Source organism: Eutrema salsugineum, unplaced genomic scaffold (genome assembly GCF_000478725.1).
Source record: "Eutrema salsugineum unplaced genomic scaffold, Eutsalg1_0 scaffold_2, whole genome shotgun sequence".
NCBI classification, from domain to species: domain Eukaryota; kingdom Viridiplantae; phylum Streptophyta; class Magnoliopsida; order Brassicales; family Brassicaceae; genus Eutrema; species Eutrema salsugineum.
In genome coordinates, this window is record NW_006256829.1 from 4149197 (window position 1) to 4176912 (window position 27716).

Below are 27716 nucleotides of genomic sequence, written 5' to 3' on the forward strand. Positions count from 1 at the left end.
GTCTCCCTTCTCTAAAAAGGACTGATAAAAAGAGCGCATGTGAAGGGCAGAGCCAATTCCTTAAGTTTACCAAAATGCCCCTCATTGTTTACTTTGTTTTTTTTTTCGATTTCCTTGCATTTTCCTCTATTATCTTTGTATCACTTTCTATTTTTGTTTCTTTGGTAAAATGCTAACATAGCAGAACAATTGAACAGTTTAAATAAAATGTCGTTTATAAGTTTATGAAATATACTTCCACTCTTTCTACATGATTGTTCTTTTCTCCACTACGAAACACAATTCCACCGTGTTATGTGGTTTTGAGGGGGAAAAATGTGTGTGGATAAATTGGTTAAAAGTTTTGCTTGATAATTACTAGATTTATTACCAACCAAACTTGTACTATAAAAATAATAAAACTAGATAATATTAAATGATTAAAATGTCATCAAAAGTACCATATTAGTCATTGGAGAATATATCACGAATCACCTCATTGTTACAAAATCTATTGCAATTGATTAGAGGTCTCAAGAAATATAACAAATTTTTGGTTTCTATTTTGTTGACAATAATAGAAAATAATAATCGGTTTTTCTATATCAGTCAGCACTATTAAGTAATGAAATCAAAATTTTCATATTTTTTTTCTTACATGCGTTATCATATTTGATCGAATAGTCTACTTGGTTTGTGATAATGTTGTTGGTGTGGCGTACTTCGAGTTTAAATTTGGACTGTGTGTAAATTGTGTTGAATTATTGTCTGTGTATCAAATGCGAATAGCCCGATGAAGACGTTCACAGAAACACCATACACACTAACCGATCAGTAATTTGACGCTTAGAAACTAAAGATTTAATTCACGTTTAGATCATTTTATGGTTTAAGTGGCCATCAACTAAAACATTATATTACTATATAGATTGAAACAATTTCAGACAGACATAATCGTGTTTAATTATTCCATGAACAAAATTAACAGCCTTTTAGCGTAAGAGATCGATCAGATAAAAAAGAAACCCTAGGGTAGACACTATATATAAGCGCATTAAAATTAAAATTTAGAGAAAAAAAAGTTTGGGTGAAAAGTTGACCAGATGAAAACTGAAAAGGTCATATAAAGCGTTATCGGGGTGAACTCGTGTTTCTCAGCCTTTTTGGGTATGTTAAATTTTCTATATATCTTCTTCTTATAATCGGTTCTTTAATCCTGAAAATTTTAAAGATTTGTCGAATGATCTTGCATATCACCACGAAGATCAAAGGCGATAAGAAAAGTCTCTCAGAAGAATGGGTTTATTAGAAAACAAATAAGTAAAAGCCAAGAAGACTTTCAGACAAAACCAGATTTGTTAATAGAAGATAATATTTCCGTGTGGGATTGATCATTTCTTAAGAGTTGATTTGCAATAATGTTGTAAAGGCGAGTTTTTTTACATCAGCAAGAAAAGAAGTCAAGACTTTAAGAAAAAATGTATTAAACTGTTAATAATTTAATGATGAGAAAATTATTGTTAAGTAATTGTGTTTAACTTTCAAAACCAAACCCACCGAACCCATATATAAAGTACAAAGAGTCTAACCTAATAAAGCGTTTTGTCAAACCCTCCACATGCGTAAAAGTATGCCTTGTAGCCTTTTTGCCCTTTTCTTGCGAATGAACTATTAATTTTCTTTACACTTACTTCTTTGTTACCATTTATTTAAGGTTCATTTCTAAACAAATTTCTTTCAACAGTTTCAAAATATTTAAATTTGTCTATTGATTTTTTGTCCATAGTATTCTAGATTCTGAATGATGTTTATGAGTTCACTTTTTCTTAGAACTGATATAGTTTATGTATATCACCAAAATATATTTGGTTTCTTTAGTGTCAAATGTGTTTTAAATTTTAAACCAAAATTTTAAATAAATGATTTACTGAAAAGGAGTTTGTAATACCCCGCAAAAATAATGGAAATAAGCTGTTTCAAATAACCAACCCAGAATCATGCGTTTAAATATATTAGATTTATTAGTATTTTTGTCCATATTCTATGGAGGACCTTTTTTATGAGAAAAAAAAATTGTCATTTAAATGTATGAAGGCTATAATAGTGTTTATTCCAAATAACTAAAACCCCATAAGCTCAAATATCAAAATATCGAGTCGTCCTTAATCTCGCATTTAAACTTATACCTTACCCTTTTTCTACATGACAATGAAAACATAAGAAAGTGAACTATTCACTAAGGACGATCATCTCCCTAAATCTACTAACAAACTAAATATGCGTGTCTGCATCATGCGTTAGTTCATACCTCATCTAATAACTAAAGAGTAAAAACAAAATATATATAATGCAAAACACTGAAACACATATCTAGTTTTCTAGTAAATTAAACGGGATGATCATCCTTACTGAATAGTTTATTTTTTATGTTTTCGTAGAATTTTGAAAGGCGGAAGAAAGTCGACGGTCGTTATTTGTATTTTTTTTTAAACGTATCAACGGTCTTTATTTGTTACATCAATTTTAACACAAATCAACATTTACCTCATATTTATAAATCAACTTTCTTGTGTTGTGAAATGGGGATGGGCTTTTGTAAGAAAGTCCGTCCGTTAAGATATTTTACATTTTTATTGATTGTTGCACAGCATCGTAGATCACATACTAAATTTATTGGTTTTCTATCTAATTTACAATTGTTGAAAGTTTGAATGGCAGAAGCAAATCAACAATCTTTATTTGTTATATCATTTTTAACATATATTAACATTAATCTCATATTTTTCTTTAAATGATTATTGTTGCATAATACTCTTTTTTTCAAAGCTTTAGAGGAAATATTTAATCATTGTTCTCCAATTTTGAAATGGTGATAAGCTTTTGAGAACAATTTTATTTATGTACTATTTTGCATTTTTATTGGTCATTGCAAGCCAAAACAGAATTCAATTTGAGAGGACAAATATTGAGCGTTAGTTTTCGGACTAATCTACGGTTTTTTTTACTCTTAAAAAGTGAAAACAAACTAACGATTTCTATTGGCTAAATCTTTTTCTATACGGATAAAATCATCTGAAAATTCTAATAACAAAGTTTTTTTTTTCCTAATTTTCCATTTAGAGCAAACAAATAAATGTCTACCACTACAAGTTTTCAACAAACATCTTTCACAATCAAATATAATTTTTTTTTCACATTTTTACATTTTAATTGATTGTTGCACAATATCATAGATCACAGTGTAAATGTATTGGTTTTTTAAAATTTAATTTACACTTGTTGGGAATTTTGAATGGCATAAGCAAATCAACGGTCTTTATTTGCTATATCATTTTAACATATATTAACATTAACCTCGTATTTTTTCTTGAATGACTATTGTTGCATTATACTCTTTTTCCAAAGCTTTAGAGGAAATATTTAATCAAAGTTCTCCTATTATGTAATGGTGATAAATTTTTGTGAAAAATTCTACTTGTGTATTTGCATTTTTATTGGTCATTGCAAGCCAACATAGATTACAATTTGAGATGACAAATATCGAGCGTTGGTTTTCTCACTAATCTACGGTTGTTTTTTACTTTTAAGAAATGAAAACAAATTAACGGTTTCTATTGGCTAAATCTATTTCCATGCGGATAAGATCACCTGAAAATTCCTTTAACGAAGATTTTTTCCTAATTTTCATTTATAACAAACAAATAAATGTCTTCAACCACAAATTTACAACACACATCTTTCACAATCAAATCTAAAGCTTTTCACATTTCAATTTTTGTTTGTTCAAAATGGCTCGTTCCAAACAGACAGCTCGGCAGTCAACAGGAGGAAAAGCCCCAGGGAATCCTGACATGATGGAAGTAAAGAACAACAGCTTTAGGATTGCTAAAAGGCCATATAGATACAGGCCAGGTACTGCAGCACTAAGTGAGATCAGGAAATACCAAACGAGCACAGAAACAGTGATAAAAAAACTTCCATTCCAGAGACTGGTGAAAGAAATAGCTCGAAATTTAAATGCGGATATACGGTTCCAGAGCACTGCTGTTGCTGCTATCCAAGAAGCCGCTGAAGCTTTTCTCGTTGGTTTGTTTGAGGATACGCATTTGTGTACTTTACATGCCAAACGAGTGACCATCATGCCTAAGGATCTCCAGCTTGCTAGGAGGATTCGAGGTACTTGAGTTTTGAAACCATATGGTATTTTATCGTTATAGTTTTTGGGGATTAATACATATTCCCATTACTTGATTGTATATTTCTCCGCTTATTTGCATGAAATAAAATCTGTTTGGTTGACATTTTTTTTCATGATTAGATTTGTCTGTTGAATATATCTAACAACTAACAAGTTATAATTATGTATTATCATACACATATAGAATGTAACAGTTATATGCGAAGAAGTTTGAATGTCACAACTAATCTGTTTTAGATGGTATGAAACATGTGGAACTCATGAACATAATTATGATTAACACCTAGCAAAATTTTAAACACCCCGTACCTACCTAGTTTCGATGTTGGATTTTCTTTTCCGAAGTAAATAATTTTATACAAGATTTACTTATTACCAAAAAAAACCAATCAAAAGTCTCAACATATCAAAAAGCCAAGAGAATCCAAAGATGCAGTTTGATTGTTGTGTTATACGATGGACTAGCTACAACTTGTCTGTTTTTTTTTTTTTTTTTTTGAAACACAATTTGTCTGTTGTTGTTTATACAGCTTTTTTAAGTGGTTAGGTATGGTTCCAGTGACACTGCGTAGTCCGGCCGTTGGAGATATCTTTTTTTTTCTTTTTTTCTGTAACATCTAAAATAGTTGGAGACTGTGGTCGCTCCGACCAATTTTGCCTTTAACAAAATAGTTTACGGGATTTTCATACCTTCATATTATATTTCCCTGTTTGCATGGTTTTATTCTTGACTCGCGTTACAATTTTTTTTCTTATTTGAACAATTTGCAGAAAAATAAGATAATATTAACTAATACATAACACTAATTTTATCATTTAAGAGCATCGCCAGTGAAATAAGAATCGAGGCCAGTAACGCAAAACTTATACTGATATATAATTCTCGTGAGTTATTTCTATATTACAAGCCAACAAGCCCACTCTAACTAGTAGATGCTACGATTCACCTTCTACAGTTTCTGGTATAGATGAGCAATGTCTCTGCGCGATCAACAGCAACGACGATTTCTGCAGAATCACCATTTTCATTTAGAAATAAACTTGTTTTTGTCAGAATAAAATGCACAATGCCAATTACACCGTTCTACAACTACCAACAAGTCTATTTGCTTCACTGGTTTGTCTTATTAGCCAGACACTACTAAAACTAATCCAAAATCATGGTCTTACAGGCAAAAAATTGATCGATACTTTGATACCTGAGTTCCAGCTACGATCATGCTGTTGAGAGGATGCGCAGCACAGCCCGTGACAGTTTCAGACAATGAAACAAACTTGTTACTGTGATTACACTTCTCTCTCTTCTCCTTTCTACGTGAATCCTCACTGCAACAAGATATTAGCAATGTATAAGAAGTTTAGATCCGAACATCACACATATGGGGAGTTTCTAAGAAAAATCCTTACTCGTAGTCAACATGACAAGGAGACCTAGAGCTCGGATGAAAATCAAGAACATGAATCCCTTTCTCGCTCATGGACCCAGCCACATAGATCTGCAACAGAAAACATGTAATTTTTGTATTGAAAATCCGATAAGGTCAGGAAATCTGAAGTTACGATTTTAATGGTATTACAAAGTGCAGGCTTACAGATGATGTTGGCAGCCATGATGGTTTCCGCAAGATCAAGTCAGCTGAATTGTTGGAACCATCCCTAGTGAACCAAAATCCAATATTACAGCAAATTTTCCCCAAGTTCAGATCAATCTAATCGCTTCTTGTAACAAATCAAGAAGCAAGTTCCTGAGTTTTGGTTATTAACTTACAACCAAGCTGGAGGAGGGCAATGTACATGAGTAACTTCAGATTTATAAATGTCAAGAACACCGGACCTGCAATAGAGAGATCCACCAAAGGAAAATGATATAAACTCAACAAACGCGACGAAACATGAAAACTGCATCTTATTAAACCGTTTTTCCAAGGTGAAATGAACTGTTGATAGAAGAATGACTTACCAACCATCGTCAAGGTGAAATGCCAGTTGATGAGGAGAAGATGGGTTTACATTGATGGAATGGATTTCCTTGGGGACGATTTCTGATTGTGCCTGCAAAGGATTCAAATTGAGATGCAACCTTTCTTCTAATGCTCATCTGCTGGAAGTTTCGGGATTAATATGATTCCCACATGACTATTCGGTATTTCTCGGTGAGTATTGAATCAAGCAGCTTTCAGGTTTTGGGAACAAGTTGGGAGTCAAAATTTTGATTCAGATAAACAAATTCTTAGGAAAAAATCAAAGAAGCCTCAAAAGATTGCTCGAATGATGGCACAAGTGAGATGCAAATCAAAAGGCAGAACTTACCTTAAGAGATGGAATTTTCTGCAGCATCGGTGTAAGATGTAGAGATGCTAAAGGCAAGTGGCTCATCTGAAAGTTGCCAATGTCATAACGTGACGACAAATACATGTTTAGAAGAGCCAAAGAACACGAAATGAACGTAAATTTCATGTAAGAGTAAAAACAAAATATACTGCCATAGCCAACTCCGGTTCTCCCCTTGTAAGACTTACATCTTTGCGGCTCTGAAAAGCAGTAGAGTTTGTTCCTCCACGAAGGTCCCAGATATGAATGATTCCTTCTTTACCAGCTCCAAAAATAGTCTACATGGTAGAAAAGAAACATAGTCGCTAGAAAGAAACAAAACTTTGGGGCTTAACTGAATCTCAAGTCAAATGCTTACTGCAATTTTCATGGATCATAACTTTACTGGGGGTGGTGATGTCTTATTTTATGATTACCTGATTATCCACATATATCTGAATACTCTTGATCGAATCATATCTGTTTGTTGAAAGTTCAATGCATGGAGACACGCCTGCTCTTCTATCCCACACATGAACTGTACCAAATGTATCCGGAGAAAATATTCTGCATAAAGAACAAATTCAGATTAAATGCTGAAGAAAGTAGCTACAAAGAAGCTATAACAGTTTTACATACAGGGATGCGTCATTGGTACAAACCTTGAATCTCCATAACTAGTAATGGCAACGTCAGATAAACCACTAGAAATTTTGCGGCCAATAATCGAGAGCTTTTGTCTAGTTTGCAATTCCTGAATCACAACTAGAACAATCACTGAAATGTGGGTGGGAGGACATGAATATTTAGCAGAGCAGACAAAGACTTGACGAGCGATAAATTTTACCATGACCATCTCAGTGGCAATGACATTTTAGTAAAAATTGCCTGGCTTTCTTATAATCGTGATGGGAAGCATACAGACATTATTCCCTATACTCGCTAGTTTCTTGAAAGTTGAAACCATATTGGAAAGGAAAATATGCTATGCCTCAGTAAAAATACAGCGATACAGATGTGATTCTGTCCGTTTCTATTAGATAATAACATAAACCGAGCTTGCACGAAGACAACCTAATTCGTGATGATGCGGTCTCAGGAGTTGGAACTAAAAGTATTTACCAAAAAAACCATGTATAGTTAAAATCCATGCCATCTCAAAATCAGATGTTTCAAATCATACCTCAGTTGGTTTCGGAGACATGTAACTGATATCGAAGATAGAGACTTTATCCCGTTTCCTCGATGTGCAAGCCACCTATAGAAATTATATAAAAAAAGTGTTATGAAATTTAAGTTCTAACAAGGAATTAAGATGTCAGATGGGGATTGTTAGGAGTCCATACCTCATTCTGGTTTGTAGGATTCCATCTAGCGACATCGAATTCCCTACCCAGAGAAAAAGACAAATGCACAACATGCTTACTCTCATCTTCCACAGAACCTATTATTGGTGACTCAGTTAATTACTATGGCTTGGAAACCATTCCAGCTAAGAACCAAAGACAGAAGATAAAGACTTTTGAATAAAGAGCCTATACAAGTAAGAGAGCAGTGTTTGAAGCTTTACCTGGGCCAAGCCTACTCTGGCAATATAGAGTGTCAAAGTCATGCACGGTCAAGCATCCTGATCGTGTGACAGACACTATGTATATTCCCTGAAAACAATACCTTTACCTCACAAATGGTAACAAGAAACCAAAGAAGTAGACACTCAAGGCAAATAACACAAGGACTTAAAGCAACAGAAATGATGAAATAACATTGAAACATGTACGGGAAAAGACCAAAAAAAGTATTGTGGAGAACTCACCTGGCTGTCAAACTCAAGCCCCGCAACGCCTCGCCTGGAAGTGAATCAAATACAAATCATTCACTTAACAAATCTGTTACCAACTCGGCTTCAAAATTCGACATAGTCAGTAGTGTAAATATTCGAAACAAGAGAGACTGACATTGTCGAGGAATGCTGGTGTAAGATCTCGTTGATCTGAAACACAAACTCTTAGCTCTCAACAAAATAAAATGCTCCAAGACAACAAAAAAAAAAAAAAATAGTAATAATCAAACACTGAGAAACTTAAAAACTAAAAGGAAAAAATCGTACATGGGTTTGACATGGCCCCTCATTCACGTGATAAAGATGTGAAAATTTCCCAATCTTAGCCACCCAAAAAGGAACCCAGTTAACCAAAATGTGAATCAGAAGAAGAAATTAATCAGAAAAATCAATTGAAAGCGAAAGGGAGAGAGTAAACCTCCGAGTAGGAATGAGCAAACAGAGTGTACAATTCGTGTCGGTAGTGTGCCTCCAATCGTCCATTCAATTCGACTAAACATCGCTTCCATGGTCGCCTTCACGGGTCCATAAATCACCATTTGGGATACAAAGACGATAAAGGGAAGAAGAAAAGAAAAGAAAAACCCAGTAGATCGCTCGAATTACCTAAGCACAGTTGTAGGTTCTGGCGGCGACGATTCAGTCGGAACCAAGAATTTCTCCATTGCTTTGACCTCGTCCGCTAAATTGGGGAGTCTTAATTTTCCCGCCTTTTCCCTTAATCGATCGAATAGTGTGTGTGGGTATGCGCGCGCGCGTGTGATATTTGTGAGCCCAGAGTGTTAAAAGGAGTTAAGACTTGCAAGAAAATTCCGGATTAGCCCTTTTTCAGAATAAATTGTGAGACCAAAAAAATGTTCAGAATAAATTGTGAGATTTTAGACCAAGTAATCCAATCAAACTCTACTTTGATCCTCTAGTGGTGGCCTCGTTCGAAGCTTTTAGATGGAGATGCAGATTTTAGACCCAAGTTTTTTTCATTAGTGACAAGATCGTACTGTAAGAGGTCTCAGAGAGAAGAATTTTTTTAAAAAAAAAACTCAATCCTTCAAGCAATTGTAAATGATTTTTGACTGTTTCATTTTTTTTCCTTCTGCACTAACGGCTAAGATGTAGAGATTGATGTAGAAATTTGAAATTTGCTCCATTACAAAAGGTCATTTTTTTTGGTGACTAAGCAGACACATCTGAACATTTACATTCTCTTGAAAAACTCATTTTCAAACTCAAAGAACCCAATTCGATATTGATATGAAGTCAACATTATGGAATGAATTTTTTTTGGAATATAACATACTTTTAGCTACAATATAGCATTTTTTTTCTCAGAAATGGCAAATGATGCATACTAGTAGACCATATTTACTAAACCCATCTCTTATTTGAACCTGAGGAAGCTCTTGCGGCAACCTGAATTGGCCTTCTAGGTTTCTTTGAATCACCAGCAGAAGAAGCCCGTCTCATCCTTAAAGAAGAAGAAGAAGATGAAGAAGAAGAATAAGAAGCTGAGACAGGCTTCCGGTTAGTTGATGGAGTAACAACTGAATGCGGCTTCACAGGTTTCACAAGTGAGGCCGAGGATTTAGCTGGGGCTGATTTATGGATTTGTCCCAAATATAAAGGTTTCTCCTTCATGGAATCAACTGGATCATCCTCCACCACAGTTTGTCGAGGTCTGCTTGCAGGAGTGTCTGAATCAGAGGATGAAGAAGTTGTAGAAGCATCCACATCATAAAGAAGATTGTCCAATCTCATTGGGAATTCACGGGTACTTGGGATTGCAGGTGAATAGGAGGACCTCCGGAGCCTAGTGAGCTGTGTGACCTACACATTTCACAGCCAATGGACGGTAATATTTTAAATGCTGAAAGGTGTTGTTACCAAGAACACTTTGGGATATAATCGAACAATGTAGTCTAAGTATCTCACCTTTTCTTCTAACACCAGTACGTCTCTCTTGAGCTTCTTAATTATCGTCTTCTTCCTGCGAATAATCTCTTCAAGTTCTGTTTCTCGCTGGTAAAGAGAGAATAGAAACATGTTTCTCCAATTTACAAGATAAAAACAAAAATCAAAAATTAAAATATTTAAGGGCTTTTTGAAAAAGTCTTACTTTTGAACCAGCTTTGTTGGTTAACTGAAGAAATGAAGTTAGGTCCTTTATTGTAGCATCTTTCTCTTGACACTCCTTTCTGAGAGAAAGCATGTCTTGGTCGAGTGAAAGATTCTCGAACTGCATTTGCAACAATAAACATGTAAACTAAGTAGTCTTCATTTGCAACAAAAACCAGACAAGATTCACCACAAAGATTGTTTCAGCAAGTCACATGTTTCTAAAACATACATACATGGATTTCTGCAGCAGAAGTGACACTAGAACACCAATCTGACATGTAAGACATACGCCTTTCCTCTGGCTCTGTGTCAATCACCGGATTTGTGGGAGTTTTATCCTAAACAGCCGAAACAGCGAAAACATAATCAAATTGGTTCATATAGAAGATGCTCAGTGATCTCAATGATTTTTCCATGGAAAAGCAAGAGAGCACACATTACCTGTATAGCAGGTGGTGAGTGATGATGTTGATCACATAGCCAGCAACCACAGTCTACGAATTTAACTTTCTCAGATCCGAAATTTTCTGTAAAAGTTGATTGTAGATCATCATGATCTGAGACCTTGAAAGCATTTCCAGACTGATCCTTGGCAAGATTTAGTTGTTGACACAGATCATCCAGCTTCTGCTGCATGCTTGAAAGAACATGGTCCTGCGAAAAAAAGAAACAAAACCACAAATTCATCAAAACATTTTACAGTTAAAGAACACACCGCTTCTATAGAGAAAACACACAAAATTGTATGATGTTAAACAGAGAATTCAAAAGGAAGTAACGGAAATTGAAGCATAATGAAACAAAATCATGAGGTAACCAAGTGCTTTAACTAAACAATCCGAGATTAACGCTATATTATTAATCAAATCAACTGTCAAAGGAGCGAATTTTAACGAAATTTTCTCTATCAGATATAAAAGAAGGAAACGAACCCTGAGGTCAACCGATTTCTGGAGCTGCCGAATCAAACCATTCTTCTTCGACTCAGAGGCGGCGACGCCAATGACCGCCACAATCAGGAACCTTTGGTAAGGCGTGAAGAGCTCCCACGCGAGGGTTTCCTCTCGGCTCAACCCGCCGCCGCCGATGGATCGCGCCGAGCTGGCCTCATGGGAATTGACGAGCAAACCCTGGAGAGATGTGTAACCGAGCCGCCGAGACGAATGCAGTGGCTGGGTACGACGAGTGAAGTGGCTTGACAGGAGACGAGCAGACGGAGGCGGACCGAGGGAGAAGAATGGGGCGAGATGGACTGAAGCGGGCGGAATTGGGTACGATCCGGGATCCAAACCGGGTTCCTCCATTGGAGCGGAGGAGGAATGAACGAGGTTTGGTTCGTCTTCAAGGAAGAGTCTTTAAGGGAGATTTTTTTTTTTCAATTTTGCATTTTTGGATTTGGAATTTTCTGTGATTTCAAAATTGGGAATTTCCCTCCGTAGGGGATTAGGGAAGACGAAGCGATTCAAGGTTAACGTTGGGCTGGCCATCACCATCTGGGTCTACTACACTTTTTAATCATTTTTGTCTTTACTCATTTTTTTCATTATCACCAAATTCAATCTGAATTTCGGTTCGAATTTTTTTTCTTCCTTTTTTTGGTATGCATCAGAGTTTTATTAAGAAAGAAAATTAGATAGGTGAGATTTGACTTTATTCAAAGCAAATATATATGTTTCTCTTTATTCTTTTTTTTTTGGGTAAAATGTTAAGAAATTTTTTTTTTTTTTTATGGCATACTGCTGAGGTGTTGACTGCATTTTTCTCGGCTCTCCTATGATTCATGCATGATTACATTATAGTTCTCTTTAGTTGGGTGTTTGAGACCAGTGGCAGAGGAAAAAGATGATAGAATATTGTTTCGTTTTGATTTATTTTTCTTAACAGCTGACTATGTGTAGCAATGTGGCAAGGTTTCAAAGGCACAGCTTTAGTTTACTACTAATCATTTGAGTTATTTAAGATATAAGCACATGAATGTGAGTTGAGCAACAAGTAACAACCAAAAAGAAAGTACATGAATGTGAGTTGTTTAGAGCAATAAATTTGATGTGGTTTTGACACTTATTACTTATATGTAATTTATCTGAAAACTATGGATAATATATGATTAAAATTTTAGTTTTACCTCTGAAATAAATTGATTCTTTAAATATTTTTTCTTTCAATATTTTTTTTAATATAATGAGAGAACAATAAGTTAAACATTTCAGATGAATATGTGTTTATTATCTATTGAACAGTTAACGCCTAATAATAAACATTTGTTTTCACTTAAACCATTTTTTTTAATGCAATTTAGCTAGCAGAATAGATATTTAGAAAACATTTTCTGAAGCCTTATTAATACACGATTACACGTGAAGTCTTAAGTGAATAAGTGATATATGCTCGAGTGATTTGGACACGTGCTATGTCCTAGTCATTGGGAAATCGACCTTTCCTTTTGTTTTTCTTCTTTTCTTTACCTTCGTTATTCTCAAGTTTGGTCGAAAGTCGTCTGTTGTTGACTCCCCTGCATACAACCTTCGGTTTGAGTATTAATTTATATTGTTTCCCACAAATTTCTCATCTCCACGTCAACACAATATCCGGCAAAAAGTAATGATTTGTGGATCATTTCATAAAGTTGTATAATCATTGTTGTCACAATCCATGTTAGTATTTCAATTGATTGAACTATGAATAATTTTAAAAGGTCTAAAATGCATACTAGACGGCGAACGAACGTCTAGCTACTAGCACACATGGGCATCTAGAGCGGTAAGATTGTTTTGGGAAAAAATTATATATTTATGTTATATATACTTATAAACGTAATTACAATTCTGAATTTACAATCCGATGGTGGAAATATGACTACTAAAAGGAAGTATTTACAAATCCTCTTTACTTTGATCTAATCAAAAAGTATAGAATATACTATGAGCTAGGGAAGTAAATGGAAATGAAGAGGAGGGTGATGAAGCAGAAAGAAGCACATGCACGCACATGAGTTGTGTTTCGAATAACGTCAAAGCCATTAAGACAGTCTGACTTATCTCACTTCCTTCTAAATCTCTAGAACAATTAATAACTGCCAAATCTCAGTATCACGTTTATTCTAGCTGTCTCCTGACCTGACTTATATTTAGGACCGACCAAGAAATATGAGAAACCTCAAGCCAAAATATAAAATTAGTGGGTTTTTTTTTACATTTTTCTTATAAAGTTTTCGTTTTGTAAAATAAAAGTTTCTTTAGTAATGAACAAAATACTTTCACATAAAAACACCGGAAAAAGGGAAGTTGTAGGAAACTATATAAAAAACAAGAATTTAATAGTGGTCTCAAACCAGGGGGAAAAAGGGTTTGTTATATATACTACTAGCAAAACGATAAGATAATGTTTGTCTTACTATTATCGATTCAACTGTCATTTTTAGTAACGAAATTAGGTTTGTTTTGTCATCGCTAATGGAACGTCATGATGCATTTAAGGATCGTATAAAGTTAACACGAATTTCAGTAAAATTATACTGGTGACAGTCTATTAAGTTTGTGTACAGTGACATTGTGGCCAACGTGGAAGCGATTTGCAACAATGATTAGGGATTTAGGGTAGTATCATTCAGTGTAGAAAAATACTAAATGTTAACGATATGATCTTTTTATATATAATAGTTGTACAATGGACCCAAGGTTGAAACAAGTGGTCGAATAAATATACATCATTAGGTTGATATAATTTATGTGTTAAATGGTAACAAGGACAAAAGATCACATGTTCATATACAACGATAAGATCAAGATCAATGACAATATATATTAAATAAACCTATACATAAATAAAAACTAGTGGTAACTAGTCCAACCAAAAAGTACAGCAGTGTGGACAAAAAGAAGAAACTAGGATATAATTAACTGGTGTAGCTAAGCCACTTGAATCTTGTCTTCACTATTAGGTCCAAAATTTCAGTATAGAGACAAAAAAAAACCATAGTTGAATTTACTATGATTTTATCCTACCTATAGGCTATAGTTTAGAATGGAACCGCTAGAAACCTTCGTAACATTACCACAATTCTACCATCGTATACGTGAGTCTCCATGTTTTATTTAACTCTTGGCTCATCGAAAATCAAAAATACTGTAGTATATTTCTATTATTTAGTACAGACAGGCGACAGAAACAAACAACACCATGTTATTATTACTTACATCAATAATGATGTACTAATGACCCAAAATTAATATTTGGATTAGAAAGCGGGAAAACTGAAGAAAGAAGGAGCATGCAAATGTGACGTGGCAATAAAGGAGAAGGTTCAAAGAAGCAATATACATTAACAAAAAAAAAAAGTATTGATTCGTCGTCTTTGCACTAAAAGTAATATCAATATGACTATAAATATAGGAACAAAGTAGTTAAAGTCATTTCAATGTCAACCTATGTAAGCTCAATAAACACATCACACCAAGAGATTCTTGGAAGATAAATTTCTGTATAAGTCAGGTCTTGTAATGATCGAGACAATGGATGCTAAGAAGTCGTTGGTGATCGTATTAACCAACGTCGTCGTATTGCTTCTCGTCGGTGGCGCCACGGTGGTCCAAGCTTGTCTACCCTCCGAACGAGCGGCGCTTCTTGAGTTCCGATCAAAGCTCAATGAGCCTTACATCGGCGTTTTCAACACTTGGAAAGGCCAGGACTGCTGCAACGGCTGGTACGGCGTGAGCTGCGATCCCAATACTCACCGAGTCTCCGGCATCACTCTCCGCGCGGAATCCGAGGACCCGATTTTCCAGCAGGCAAAACGGAGTGGGCTGATGACCGGCTCAATCTCGCCGGCGATATGTAAACTCACCCACCTCTCCGGCATCATCATCGCCGACTGGCAGGGAATCTCCGGCGTGATTCCCAGCTGCATCGCAAATCTGCTTTTCATGAGACATATAGATCTCGTCGGGAATAAAATCTCCGGCGTGATTCCGGCGAACATTGGGAAGCTGCATAGACTGAGAGTGTTGAATCTCGCCGATAATCAAATATCCGGTGGGATTCCTTCGTCGATCACGAGATTAACGAGTTTATCGCATCTGGATCTCAGGAATAACTATATCTCTGGAGTCATACCGCGAGATATGGGCCGGTTAAAGATGCTGAGTCGTGTGCTCTTAAGCGGTAACAAAATCTCGGGTCAAATACCCGTATCTCTGACCCGAATCTACCGTCTCGCGGATCTTGAGCTCTCCATGAACCGAATCACCGGCCCAATACCGGCTTCGCTTGGCAAAATGTCGGTGCTCGCGACGCTTAATCTCGAGGGGAACTTGATCTCCGGTCCAATTCCGGGGACTTTGATGAGCTCTTCGATCTCGAATTTGAATCTGAGCGGGAACCTTATCGCCGGACGGATACCTAACACGTTTGGGCCGAGATCGTACTTCACGGTGCTGGATCTTTCCAACAACCGTCTACAGGGACCAATTCCGGCAAGTATAACGGCGGCATCGTTTATTGGGCACCTCGACGTGAGTCACAACCATCTGTGTGGGAAGATTCCAACGGGATCTCATTTTGATCATCTGGAAGCCACATCGTTCGCTTATAATAGCTGCCTATGTGGAAAGCCTCTCGGGAATTGTAAGAAATAATTTTATCAATTATTAAAATGATTTGGGAAATCATACCAAAAACTTGATTTTGATATAAATTATTTATATTTCCTCATTACCATTGCCATGTAGCTAGCCGTTTGAATGAGGCATTTGCAATATTTCCATTTGGTATTTTTATTATTTTTTTTTGTAAGTTTTTTTCTCACTGTTATATGCTTTGAATCTCCAAACATTGTCATCAATAAGAGCATGTCAAAATAAACTTAGAACTTATAAGTAAAAAAGAAAAAGTAATATCGTTGTCAATGTAAATTACCTTCAAAACCAATATTTATTTTTATGATTAAAGAGTATGTCCACTATAGATATAGACACATTATAAGAGAATCCATAAAGGATTTAGAAAACTTAGGTATCCCTTATGGATTCGATCCGCTGAGAGTGTATGAAGCCTTGGACATAGTTTTATAAGAAAAAAGTTGTTTGACCCAATTATGTTTCAAGCTGTTGTGGCTGTCCGGGGAGACTTTAGACTTGGTTAAATGCAAAACACATACTATAGATATAGACACTATAAGAGATATCATTTATTATTATGGAATATCATTTATGCAATGTACAATCGTAATATACATCGGTTACCTCATGATAATCAGAACATTTGAAGTAGAATATTTTCTCGTTGGTTTTATATCGGTGTTTTTGTGGATAAAATCTCTGGATTCTCCCTTAAGCAATCCAATATCTTTCACTCAGTTATGAATTTGTTGTTTTCACAGATCAAGATTAAAAAGAGTATTATCTTCCTTTTTTTTTTCCATGACATAATTATATCAATAAAAATGAAATTGAAAATAACGAAATCCTTCAAGATAAAAGAAAACGTCCTCTCCGCTCTTTCACTTTCTCTCCCTCACCACTCCTATGCAACAAAACAAGACTTAGCATTTTAAAAGACCAACAAATTGTTAAACCCGTTCACTCCCAAACCTGCCTTGTTGCCGAAGAAATCTAAAAAAACAGTAAAATCACAGTACTAAGCCCAATAGAGGTTGTCTCGTGCAACAAGTAAACAATCTCCACCCTATCAGTTCTGCTCAGCAGTCACCACCATAATCGGCTCTTCAGCTTTCTTCACTGGAGATGTTTAATCACAACATCGCCAGTTTTCTCATTAGGAGCTACAGCTATCTCTTCCAGTTTGGGATCAGATTCGCCTTCCTCTTCTTCGGCTTCTGCTATTGGAAGTTCAGCTTCAGCCCTGTCTACATTTTGCTCTGGAAGCCTCTGTTGCAGTGGAACAGCGTTACTTGTGAGCTGTCCTGTCCTAAGCTTCGCTTTGTACTCTTCCTTTTCAGTTCTCATGGCATTATTGTTCCAAGTGTTGGGGAAAACACCACGACTTTGTTGATGAGCAACTGTGTTTTGTCGAAGAAGCTGATGATACAGAGCTTCTTTAAACTGCTCTGATATCATTGGTACAGCTTCAAGATATCCGTTTTTTGATATCCTGTCGACCACTTCAGTCACATTTGAACCAGTTAGAGATCCTGAAGAGATAACAACACAAAAGAAAAGGGTTTTGCTCAGATTTTGCAATATATTCATGAGAGAGAGAGAGAGAGAGAGAGAGAGAGAGAGAGAGAAAAAGTAACTCAAAATTTGAATTAGGTAAAATAGTAAATGGGAGCAAAACCTGGAGGATTCTGGTCATTAGATCTTAAGTAATAGGCCTGCTCGTAATTGTAAAGCAGCGACATGTAGTGTTTGTGCAGTCTATATGATGCACTTGTTGCTGTTGGAGGAAAATCAAATGTAGCAGCGACTTCGTTCAATTTCTTTTCAACAAGTACCTGCAATTTCAAAGAAGGAAAAATGACCCAAGGACAACTATCAATGTAGAATTTCAAAGATTTTAAGGACAAAGGCGAAATAATTGAGACATAAGAAAGCATGTATCATATATCCTGTGAACTAAAATCTCATTTGGAGAGGACATACCTTATTGATACCACCAAGAGAGGTTACCTCAACGAAAAGCTTGTGCAAGTCCAAGATTCTCCCTGATACAACAGGAACCCTACAATCACAATGCAATATTGTAGAATGGTGAAATCATACATATCTCAAAGATGGAAACTTGCTGAACACTAAAGTTTAGTCAGAGCCAACAGATAGATAACAACAACTGAACTTACTCTCATAAGTAAAGAAAGGATTAAAAGGAAAAAGAAGAATCTTACCTGAATTTAGTACCCAAGTCAGAGTGCAGCTTTTTCAAGGAAGCCATGAAAAGCTCAGGGTCTGCAACCACAGCCTCATACGTTGCTTCAGGAGTAATCCGATTCATTGGTTCTGCAGCATTTACTTTCCTGCTTTTTATATATGAAACAAAAGTCAGAGACTTTAAGGCTCTGCACATCTTAACGTATTTAGCCGTCTTGCATAAACACAGAAACTCATAGATACATACACAGGAGATCAGTTTTCAAATATTATAAACAAAGATGCCCAAACAGAAAGGTCGAAATTGGTTCTCCATATCCTTGAAGAGACAAAACCCATTAAACAGAGTCAAAATTCCAACCATTCTTTCAAAACCTAACACATCCATAGAAAAACGATTGTTTCACGATTCGACCTATCAGCTCATGTATCGATTTGACCAATAAACTCAAAATAAACATAAAAGGAATTTGACCAGACAACAAATTCGGCTTTCCATATATCGGTTTAGCGAATAGAATCCTCAAGAGGGAAACACAGAGAAAAGAAGAAGATTTGAACATAATACACACTCCAATTTACAGAAACTTCCAGAAATCGATTCCGACTTTCTTTCCATATATACCGATTCACAAATCAACCACAACGATGAGCGTAGAAAATACCTTGCAAATTTTTGGAGGAAGAGAAAAAAATGGCAATAGGGACTGTACTTGAGTCGGGCGGGAAAAAGAGTTCGTTATTGGGAGAGCGTGTAACGGTTTTGTTGACTGGTAAGAAAACGGCGTCTTTTAACGAAAACAAAAAGAAAATAATAATAAAAAGGCGAGAATAGAGAGAGAGAGAGCAACTCAGAGTTTACTTTGGTTTACGGTTAGGTAGTTTCGACCCGATCGATTTCGGTACGGTTTGGTATGGATCTTTTAATCTAATTGTCTACGGTTTGGCTGTGCTTTTGTTATTTTTACCGTCTTTTTGATACGCATAAAAAAGAGAAATATAAATTCTATGGTTGACATTCTTCTCTTTGGTCCGTCATTAAATACACATTTGATAGTTCGAATATGTAAGATGACTCTAAAACACAAACCAAAATCAAAACTAGATTACATACTTAATTCATTGATGGTATGGATTTTTACATTGATTTAGATTCTGCTATTAGTGATGATGCCTTGCCCGATAAAGATCATCATAAATTCATAACTATGAAGTAGACAGTTATAATTTTTTGTTAGAATAACAAGAAGATACGACACAAAGAACATATGAATATCGTGCGGGAGAAAATTGCACAACACGTATGTGATGCTTTTAAGTTACTTTCTTATTGACAAGTATACCGTACATGAAAGAATTTCATAACAAGTATGTGAATATGTGATGCAAAGTATGCTTTGAAGCATTCTATTAATTAAAGTATATATTTGTGCTTACTGCTGATTTTGAAATTTATAGTAAGTTTTAACTTAACTGCCAGCTTTTTTGGTTCATCTAGACCACTTATTGTTTTTATTTTCTCAGCCAAAACTTTCTTTTTTATCTGCAAAATTCATTATCCGTCTGAATTCGTCCATTTTTTTCCTTTGAAACAATAGGAGAGTTCTTATATCCCCCGCTTGTATGTTGAGAAAGTAGTGAAGATATAATTACATAGAGATAATTTTTTTTGAAGAGGGTTATATAGATAATATTTTGAAGCAAATAAACTTTTATTGAGATGCTGTCGAACTGGAACTACAGTGTTGAAGTTAAGAATTGTTGCTGAAACCGAAACATAGGAGCTGGAATTGGAACTGAAGCCAAAGCTAAATCCAGAGGTAAAGATTGCATATTTGGTCTTCAAATACCATATTTTGGTATTATTAAAATCTTAGTACGTTCCTATATATTTGTGCGATGAACTTAAATATAGCAGACTGTAGTTTCTCACCAACTCGGAGCATTGGAATGGATAAAAATGTATTTTGTGATACCTTGGAAGATTTATTAATGAGTTTAGATAAAAATAATTCTTCAAAATTAGTTTTAATTAAACTGGCTGGTTACGAAAATATTTATCTAACACATGCACAAAACCTAAAATCATATATTACACATGATTTTTTTTTGTCGATAATGAACAAAGAAACCGCGTTTTGTTAAGGCACAACCTTTTCAAAATTTTATAAAATTTACTAAAGAAGTTAGAGAGAAAATGTTCACAAACTATATTTACATATTATCGCTAAAACATTTTTTTTTATCACTAGCACATTTTTCAGAAGTTGACAAAAAAAAGAACAAATTATTTACAGTATATACCAGTTTTGTTATCAACAACTCGTGATCATAAATTTTGGGGTGAATATCTTATGCATAATTGCATATATAGATATGCAGTGTACAAGTGGGAATTGAAAAGTAACTCGTGTATCCTTTGCACTATACTCGAAAAAGAGACATTTGGTTGTTAACTTTGACGTGAAGATGATGATCCTTTCTTGAAGCAACAAACTAAACCGTCATCATATTATTCAGAGAATATTACCTTAACTTTTAAGAACCAATGGCTTTCCCAACAGAAATAATTCAATTGATCCAATAATTGACGGCAGCAAATATCTTAGCAGAGATGAAAATAACAAATTAATTGTCGGAATGTCCAAAATATTTTATCCTCAAAATAGACTGATGACGAGTACATCTAACTAACCAGCCATCACTCTCCATAACTACACAACAACTCTTTCAATGTATATCTTGTAGATTTATTTAGTATTTAATACTACATACGTAATAATTTCAAGTCATTAATTCCAGGGAATTAACATCAATATCGGCGTCTCACGATTATACTAGCATTTATAAGTATACCTTCCGTTTCAAATTAATTACTATAAACGAAACCCATTGAATACTCCTTCAATATTTTTCACGATTTTTTGTCTTTGTTAATATCTATCACAAATTTAGAGAAATTGGTTGAAGGAGTCCTCACTTGTGGAAGGAAGAAAACCGTAAATACATATATTTTGTGTCCGTGTACTAAAACAAAGACATAACATAAGACTATTTAATTTTAATCCAACAAAGACATAACATACGACTATTGTCCTTTTTATTGTTTATGCCATATATAGCTGTAATTATTTTGTTTTAGTGTTTTTAGATGCATTTTTGTGATGCGTATTCTTTTCATCTTATTATTTGCAACATCACGTATTAACAGAAACCACATGTCTTGTTCTAGTGATATAAAAATCTCATAGTAATGAATTATTTATAATATTTTTGTCTGTACAAAGTTAGCTTCTTTGACAAATAAGTATGTTTTATCCACAAGCCATTATATGCCTAGCTAGAACGTCGAACACGTTACACGTTGTAATCATAGAGGCAGCCTTCACAGACCAGACGATCTACAAGAGCCATCCATTCGTAATAAGTAAACAAATATCAGTAGTTAGTGATATGTATAAACCTTATAAAAAAGATTTATACTCTCTCTGTTCAGAATTATTTGATGTTTTAGAAGGTTTTTTTGTTCAGAATTATTTGATGTTCTCACTTTTCAATGCAAAATTTAATGAATTTTTATAGTTTTTGACCTTTTATATTCTGCAGATTGTCTTATTATTGGCTGAATGATATTTAAATGAATTATAAATAATATTTTTAGTATAGAAAAAATAAAAATTAAATGAATCCTTAAACTGTGTGCAAAAACCTTAAACATTCTGAACAGAGGGAATACTATTTTTTTGACAAATAAAAATCCAAAAAAATCTTTATAAGTCACGCAATATATATATATATATATAGTTTAGAAATGACTCACATGTCATCGTATTCCACTTAGTTATGTATATCCAGCTGTGTTCCAATCATTCAAACTAATTAGTTTCTATTTGTAGTATGTTAGTTTAATTTTAAATTGAACAGTTAAATAAGTTTGAATACCACCAATACTTAACGTCCCTACATCTATATACTATTAAAAAGGTTAAGAATGTTATTATTATTAACTTTTTAATTTAAGTCAGTAACACAGCAAAAAGCACAATTTTGTGTGGTATCAATTTTGACGCCACGGTATGCAAATAAATTATTTTTTTCATTATTATTTCTCTCTCCTTCAACTATTTTCCCTATACTCCACTATCTTCTTCTCTGCAACGCTAAACCTCTTCTTGTCTCTCTCCATTTTCGTTAATTAGCGATTTAAAAGGACAAACAAAATTTAATCCTTCAAATCGGAAGGAAAAAAAAAACACACTAATCCTCTACAATTTGGATATTTTGTTTAGTAGTCCATTCTTCATCTCGAGAAAAACCAGAAACATCCCACTGATCTCTCTCGAAACAGTTCTTCCTTTTTACAGAGTCAAATACAAAAGCAGGCAGTGAAAGCGACAAACTATCCGTGACCTCCTCGATTCTTTTATTTTTCGGAATTTTTATCAAAAAATTCCCTCTTTTTTTTCTTTTTCACGTGATCTTATTACATTTGTTTGTTTTGTGGTATACATTGCTTAAATCGTCGGGACTCTTTTGCTTTATTACGCTTTATAAATATCCCCTTTCATTACATTATTCTCTCTTCCAATTCAAAACCTTTTTCCAACGATCTTACAAACTGATCTCTGTAACTGTTAATGGGTTTTGTGTCTCTGCATTCTATTCCTGGAATCTGAATTTAGGATTTTGGGGGTTTTGCGTTTTGAGTTTGAACTTCACAAAATCTTTCTTTTTACATACTTTTGAGTTTGGTTTGTTTCTTTTAAGACAAAAGAGGATGGGTAAGATGATGTCTGGTCTCATCATAACCATTGCTCTATTATGCATAAGCTTTGTTATCTGTGTAGCAAAAGAGTGTACAAACATTCCTACGCAGCTCTCATCGCATACTTTCCGCTACGACCTTCTGCAATCAAAGAACGAATCTTTGAAGACAGAGATGTTCTCTCATTACCATCTAACACCAACTGATGACACAGCTTGGTCTAGTCTGTTGCCAAGGAAGATGTTAAGGGAAGAGGAAGATGAATATGGTTGGACTATGATGTACAGGAAGATAAAGAACTCAGACAACGCCTCTGGTAGCTTTCTCAAGGAAGTCTCTTTGCACGACGTTAGACTGGACCCAAATAGCTTCCACTGGAGGGCTCAGCAGACAAACCTTGAGTATCTATTGATGTTGGATGTTGATAGTTTGACCTGGAGCTTCCGTAAAGCAGCTGGTCTTGATGCTCCGGGAGATTACTATGGAGGATGGGAGAGACCAGATATTGAACTCCGTGGCCATTTCGTCGGTAAAAACCTGATTCCTTTTCCCTCAATTCAAATACAGTTTCTTGATTCATGTATTTGATACTATGCAAAAATGGTTTAAAGATATAATCTTTGGTATTAGATTGCTTAGACCCTCAAAAGGGTTTTACAGTTAGGATTGCATAGGCCCGTTAAAGGAATGACCTTTTGATTGCATATACTTATAGAGGATTCTTACCTTTTAATTGCCTTGAGTCTGAAAGGAGTTACCTTTTACTGCATGGCTCATAAAATCTGACTGTTTGTTTTGAAGGTCACTATTTGAGTGCAACAGCTTATATGTGGGCAAGTACTCATAACGATACTCTCAAGCAGAAAATGTCGGATCTTATCTCAGCTCTATCTGCTTGCCAGCAGAAATTTGGCACAGGGTATCTCTCTGCTTTCCCTTCCAGTTTTTTCGACCGGTTTGAAGCTATAACGCCTGTCTGGGCTCCTTACTACACCATTCACAAGGTGAAAACTCAGACTTTCTGAAATTAGATGTAGATAATATGCTTGTGTTTGAAAAAAAAAGGTTTCAACTTTACATTCTTGACTTTGACAGATTTTAGCCGGCCTAGTGGATCAATACAAGTTGGCTGGGAACAGTCAAGCTCTGAAAATGGCAACCTGGATGGCTGATTACTTCTATGGCCGTGTTCGTAATGTGATAAAGAAGTACAGCGTTGAACGACACTGGCAATCTCTGAACGAGGAGACTGGTGGCATGAATGATGTTCTCTATCAGATATACAGCATCACTGTGGGTTAAAATCTTATTAGACTCTCCAAAAAAAAGGCTCCTTAGATTTCTGTCTAGCTTTTGCTTCACATCATAGTTTTTATTGGACTCTGCAGGGAGATTCCAAGTATTTGCTGCTCGCACATCTCTTTGACAAGCCTTGCTTTCTCGGGGTGCTTGCAATTCAGGTAGTTTACTTGATGATTAGCTTTGAATAGATGTGAATGGTAATATAACAGAATCTTGCATAAACTTTCTTTTCAGGCCGATGACATAAGCGGATTTCACTCTAACACACATATTCCCATTGTTGTCGGATCCCAACTCCGGTATGAAATCACTGGTGATCCACTCCATAAGGTAGGTATTAAAGCATAAGCCCCGGAAAAGTAAAGAAAACATCGGTTTCTCTTGACTTTGAAATTTGGCATTTCCAGGAAATCTCGATGTTTTTTATGGACATCGTTAATGCTTCTCACAGCTATGCAACTGGAGGAACATCAGTCAGTGAGTTCTGGTACTACCATTACCTTGACTTTTAAGAGTTTGGTTCATTTTAACAAGACCTTGGTTCTAACTCTTCACCATGATTTGGAAAATGCTAACTTCAGGCAAGATCCAAAGAGAATGGCGACTACGCTCCAAACTGAAAACGAGGAATCATGTACTACTTATAACATGCTCAAGGTAGGATTTTAAGCTTGTTTTGTTTTGTTTTTTGTTTTTGTTTTTCTCTGTTTGATTTTCTCAACTAAAGGTAACATATCTCCAAACTTCTACAATTTCAGGTCTCTAGGAATCTATTCAGGTGGACAAAAGAGGTTAGCTATGCAGACTATTACGAGCGAGCTTTGACCAACGGTGTGCTCGGAATTCAAAGAGGAACCGAGCCTGGACTGATGATTTACATGCTCCCATTGGGTAGAGGTGTTTCTAAGGCCGTGACTTATCACGGTTGGGGAACACCATATGGTGCCTTCTGGTGTTGCTATGGCACTGGTAACTTTTAAGCATCATCATCTGGTTAGCTACATTTGTATTTACTTAACAAAAATAGATAATTCTTGAAGGTTTTTGTTTGTTTGTTTGTTTCTGTCCATAGGAATTGAATCTTTCTCAAAACTGGGAGATTCTATTTATTTTCAAGAAGATGGGGAATCTCCAGCTCTTTATGTCACCCAATATATATCTAGCTCACTCGATTGGAAATCTGCTGGTCTTTCGCTATCTCAGAAAGTTAAACCCGTTGTGTCGTGGGATCCGTACATGCGTGTGACATTCTCTTTCTCTTCTTCCAAAGGGGTAAACTTTTTGGTTTAAAACCAGATGCAACCCATTCCTGTAAAATAGAGAGTTTGATGGATCCAACTTTCTTGCAGGGAATGGGCAAGGAGTTGACTTTGAATCTAAGAATTCCAGTTTGGACAAACTCTGAAGGTGCCAAAGTATCTTTGAATGGGCAATCCCTGAAAGTACCAGCTTCAGGTGATTTGAGAGTTCTGTATTTGTAACCTTTATATATCAGTGGAACCGAATAAAAGGTTACGAAAACTTGGTTTTTAGATTCTAAAAGCAGAAACCGCTTGACTCGAGTGTCCTCTGTTTCTGTTATAGTCTCTAGATTGTGAAAATAAGAATCTTACTGGACCTGCATTTTTCTTTGCAGGTAATTTTCTATCAATCAAACAGAACTGGAAATCCGGTGATCAAGTAACGATGGAACTACCGTTGAGTATCAGAACCGAAGCTATAAAAGGTACAGCCACTGTTCTGAATCTTCTGATTGCACTATCCTTACTCTGGTAAAAATTATTTCCTAGCAGGATATTGAATATATTGTATCATTTATGCTATGTAGAGTTGGTTAAGTAAATAAAAAACGGTTCTTGTTCATGATGTATAAATTGTATACAACTCTGTTTTAACAGAGCAATACTAACAGAAACTGTTTTTTTTGTTTTTTTTCCGTTTTTGGTGAATATTTCAGATGATCGGCCCGAGTACTCTTCTCTTCAGGCCATACTGTATGGTCCCTACTTGTTAGCTGGACACACGAGCAAGGACTGGAGCATCACAACTCAGGCTAAAGCTGAAAAATGGATAAATTCTATACCTGAAACTCATAACAGCCACCTTGTCACACTCTCACAACAATCTGGAAACATATCTTACGTCTTGTCAAATAGCAACCAAACCATCACGATGGAAGTATCGCCTGCCCCTGGGACACAAAACGCTGTTGCGGCGACTTTCAGGCTCGTGACCGCTGATTCCAAAGGACGGATTTCGGGTCCAGAGGAGCTAATTGGAAGCCTGGTCATGATCGAACCGTTTGATTTCCCTGGCATGCTTGTGATGCAAGCAACTAATAGCTCCCTTGCGGTTCAAGACTCTTCTTCCACCGACCAAGATGCTTCGAGGTTTCGGTTAGTAGCTGGAGTTGACGGGAAGCCAGGAAGCGTGTCGCTTAGGCTAGAGAGCAAAAAGGGTTGCTTTGTCTACAGCGATCAAGTCCTAGAGCCGGGAATGAAACTGAGGCTTGAATGTAATTCGGATGCGACTGATGAGAAGTATAAACAGGGAGCAAGCTTTAGGTTTAAAAAAGGAATGAGTCAATACAATCCGATGAGTTTCGTGATGAGTGGAACACAGAGGAACTTTGTGTTATCGCCTTTGTTCAGCTTAAGAGATGAAACATACAATGTGTACTTCAGTGTACAAACTTGAAGAAAATAACCTTTAGAACTCCTTTAGTACATTAGATTGGGAGCAAAATAAGAAAGAAAAAAAGTCTTATGGAATTAGCTACAAGGGTTGTGTTTAGATGTTTAGCCTCTTAGGTGGTTTGTGTTCAATTTAATCTACAAATGTATGTTGCATGTTACAATAAAATATAAATATAGGCAATGTTTTTATAAATTGTAATGAAAGTTACTACCCATCTAAAAAAAAAAAAAAAAAAAAAGTTACTACCCATCTCTATTAATAAAAGAGCAGCCTAGTCTGCCATAGATTGATCCGTTCTGATTCCTCTACCATTTAAAGTTCTTTTAAAATAAAGTGTTATGTAAATTCTTCTGGATAGAAATCCATATATTAATGAATTCGTATTAAAGCGAACTTTAATCGCGATAAACTTATGGACAAAATTTATAGGGTCGACCACAAAAAAGATACAAACATTTGCAGAAATGAAAAAGCACATTGTAACTTTGTAGAAGTAAGATGTTGAATACAAAAATAATGTTTGTAGACAGAAAGCATATTTCCCTGCAATGAAAGAAGCTGTAGACAAGAAAACAAGCAAATACTAGGAACATTGATTTCCTTCAATCAATACACTCAACATTAAATGCTTTAATAAATAAATAAACTAATAAGTGGAAAAAAAACCTTTAGGAGAGAGTGAAACTG

General features: G+C 35.4%; 6 protein-coding genes across 6 annotated transcripts; 3 read left to right on the top strand and 3 right to left on the bottom strand.

Annotated features, from left to right (window-relative positions):
• Positions 1–3767: 3767 nt before the first annotated feature.
• LOC18019393 (histone H3.3) lies at positions 3768–4210 on the top strand. The gene is made up of 2 exons (XM_006399714.2): positions 3768–4155; positions 4197–4210. Exons 1-2 carry the CDS (start codon positions 3768–3770, stop codon positions 4208–4210), a joined length of 402 nt encoding a protein of 133 aa, XP_006399777.2.
• Positions 4211–5007: 797 nt separating this feature from the next.
• LOC18019394 lies at positions 5008–9050 on the bottom strand. The gene is made up of 18 exons (XM_024156443.1): positions 8934–9050; positions 8746–8842; positions 8595–8648; positions 8443–8477; positions 8301–8334; positions 8058–8145; positions 7834–7931; positions 7671–7745; positions 7150–7241; positions 6925–7054; positions 6697–6786; positions 6488–6553; positions 6138–6229; positions 5946–6011; positions 5770–5833; positions 5585–5673; positions 5377–5503; positions 5008–5185 (listed from the first exon to the last, which is right to left on the bottom strand). Exons 1-18 carry the CDS (start codon positions 8990–8992, stop codon positions 5114–5116), a joined length of 1428 nt encoding a protein of 475 aa, XP_024012211.1. The 5' UTR covers positions 8993–9050; the 3' UTR covers positions 5008–5113.
• Positions 9051–9569: 519 nt separating this feature from the next.
• On the bottom strand, positions 9570–11865 carry LOC18019395. The gene is made up of 6 exons (XM_006399716.2): positions 11375–11865; positions 10884–11096; positions 10676–10780; positions 10441–10560; positions 10257–10343; positions 9570–10151 (listed from the first exon to the last, which is right to left on the bottom strand). Exons 1-6 carry the CDS (start codon positions 11744–11746, stop codon positions 9693–9695), a joined length of 1356 nt encoding a protein of 451 aa, XP_006399779.1. The 5' UTR covers positions 11747–11865; the 3' UTR covers positions 9570–9692.
• Positions 11866–14864: 2999 nt separating this feature from the next.
• LOC18019396 (DNA damage-repair/toleration protein DRT100) lies at positions 14865–16181 on the top strand. Its single transcript, XM_006399717.2, has one exon. The coding sequence runs from the start codon at positions 14942–14944 to the stop codon at positions 16073–16075; it is 1134 nt and encodes a 377-aa protein (XP_006399780.1). The 5' UTR covers positions 14865–14941; the 3' UTR covers positions 16076–16181.
• Positions 16182–17173: 992 nt separating this feature from the next.
• LOC112086760 (high mobility group B protein 15-like) lies at positions 17174–19000 on the bottom strand. The gene is made up of 5 exons (XM_024156452.1): positions 18931–19000; positions 18283–18411; positions 18041–18119; positions 17723–17892; positions 17174–17690 (listed from the first exon to the last, which is right to left on the bottom strand). The coding sequence occupies exons 2-5, from the start codon at positions 18387–18389 to the stop codon at positions 17174–17176; spliced, it is 873 nt and encodes a 290-aa protein (XP_024012220.1). The 5' UTR covers positions 18390–18411; positions 18931–19000.
• Positions 19001–22423: 3423 nt separating this feature from the next.
• On the top strand, positions 22424–27233 carry LOC18019397. The gene is made up of 12 exons (XM_006399718.2): positions 22424–23559; positions 23832–24034; positions 24126–24323; positions 24419–24490; positions 24567–24662; positions 24740–24819; positions 24914–24989; positions 25091–25301; positions 25405–25604; positions 25682–25787; positions 25969–26058; positions 26290–27233. The coding sequence occupies exons 1-12, from the start codon at positions 23043–23045 to the stop codon at positions 27027–27029; spliced, it is 2589 nt and encodes an 862-aa protein (XP_006399781.1). The 5' UTR covers positions 22424–23042; the 3' UTR covers positions 27030–27233.
• The last annotated feature ends 483 nt before the right edge of the window (positions 27234–27716 follow it).

Coding starts and splice junctions, on each gene's coding strand:
- LOC18019394 (XM_024156443.1), bottom strand. CDS start 8,992: ATGGAGAAATTCTTGGTTCCGACTGAATCGTCGCCGCCAGAACCTACA. Junction 7,055..7,149: donor ACTAGTTATGGAGATTCAAG/GTTTGTACCAAT, acceptor TTCTTTATGCAG/AATATTTTCTCCGGATACAT. Junction 5,504..5,584: donor CCTTGTCATGTTGACTACGA/GTAAGGATTTTT, acceptor ATCTTGTTGCAG/TGAGGATTCACGTAGAAAGG.
- LOC18019393 (XM_006399714.2), top strand. CDS start 3,768: ATGGCTCGTTCCAAACAGACAGCTCGGCAGTCAACAGGAGGAAAAGCC.
- LOC112086760 (XM_024156452.1), bottom strand. CDS start 18,389: ATGAATCGGATTACTCCTGAAGCAACGTATGAGGCTGTGGTTGCAGAC. Junction 18,120..18,282: donor GACTTGGGTACTAAATTCAG/GTAAGATTCTTC, acceptor TTGTGATTGTAG/GGTTCCTGTTGTATCAGGGA. Junction 17,893..18,040: donor CTCTTGGTGGTATCAATAAG/GTATGTCCTCTC, acceptor TTGAAATTGCAG/GTACTTGTTGAAAAGAAATT.
- LOC18019397 (XM_006399718.2), top strand. CDS start 23,043: ATGGGTAAGATGATGTCTGGTCTCATCATAACCATTGCTCTATTATGC. Junction 23,560..23,831: donor ACTCCGTGGCCATTTCGTCG/GTAAAAACCTGA, acceptor TTTGTTTTGAAG/GTCACTATTTGAGTGCAACA. Junction 24,663..24,739: donor CTGGTGATCCACTCCATAAG/GTAGGTATTAAA, acceptor TGGCATTTCCAG/GAAATCTCGATGTTTTTTAT.
- LOC18019396 (XM_006399717.2), top strand. CDS start 14,942: ATGATCGAGACAATGGATGCTAAGAAGTCGTTGGTGATCGTATTAACC.
- LOC18019395 (XM_006399716.2), bottom strand. CDS start 11,746: ATGGAGGAACCCGGTTTGGATCCCGGATCGTACCCAATTCCGCCCGCT. Junction 10,561..10,675: donor CTTCTGCTGCAGAAATCCAT/GTATGTATGTTT, acceptor TTGCAAATGCAG/TTCGAGAATCTTTCACTCGA. Junction 10,152..10,256: donor TACTGGTGTTAGAAGAAAAG/GTGAGATACTTA, acceptor TGAAATGTGTAG/GTCACACAGCTCACTAGGCT.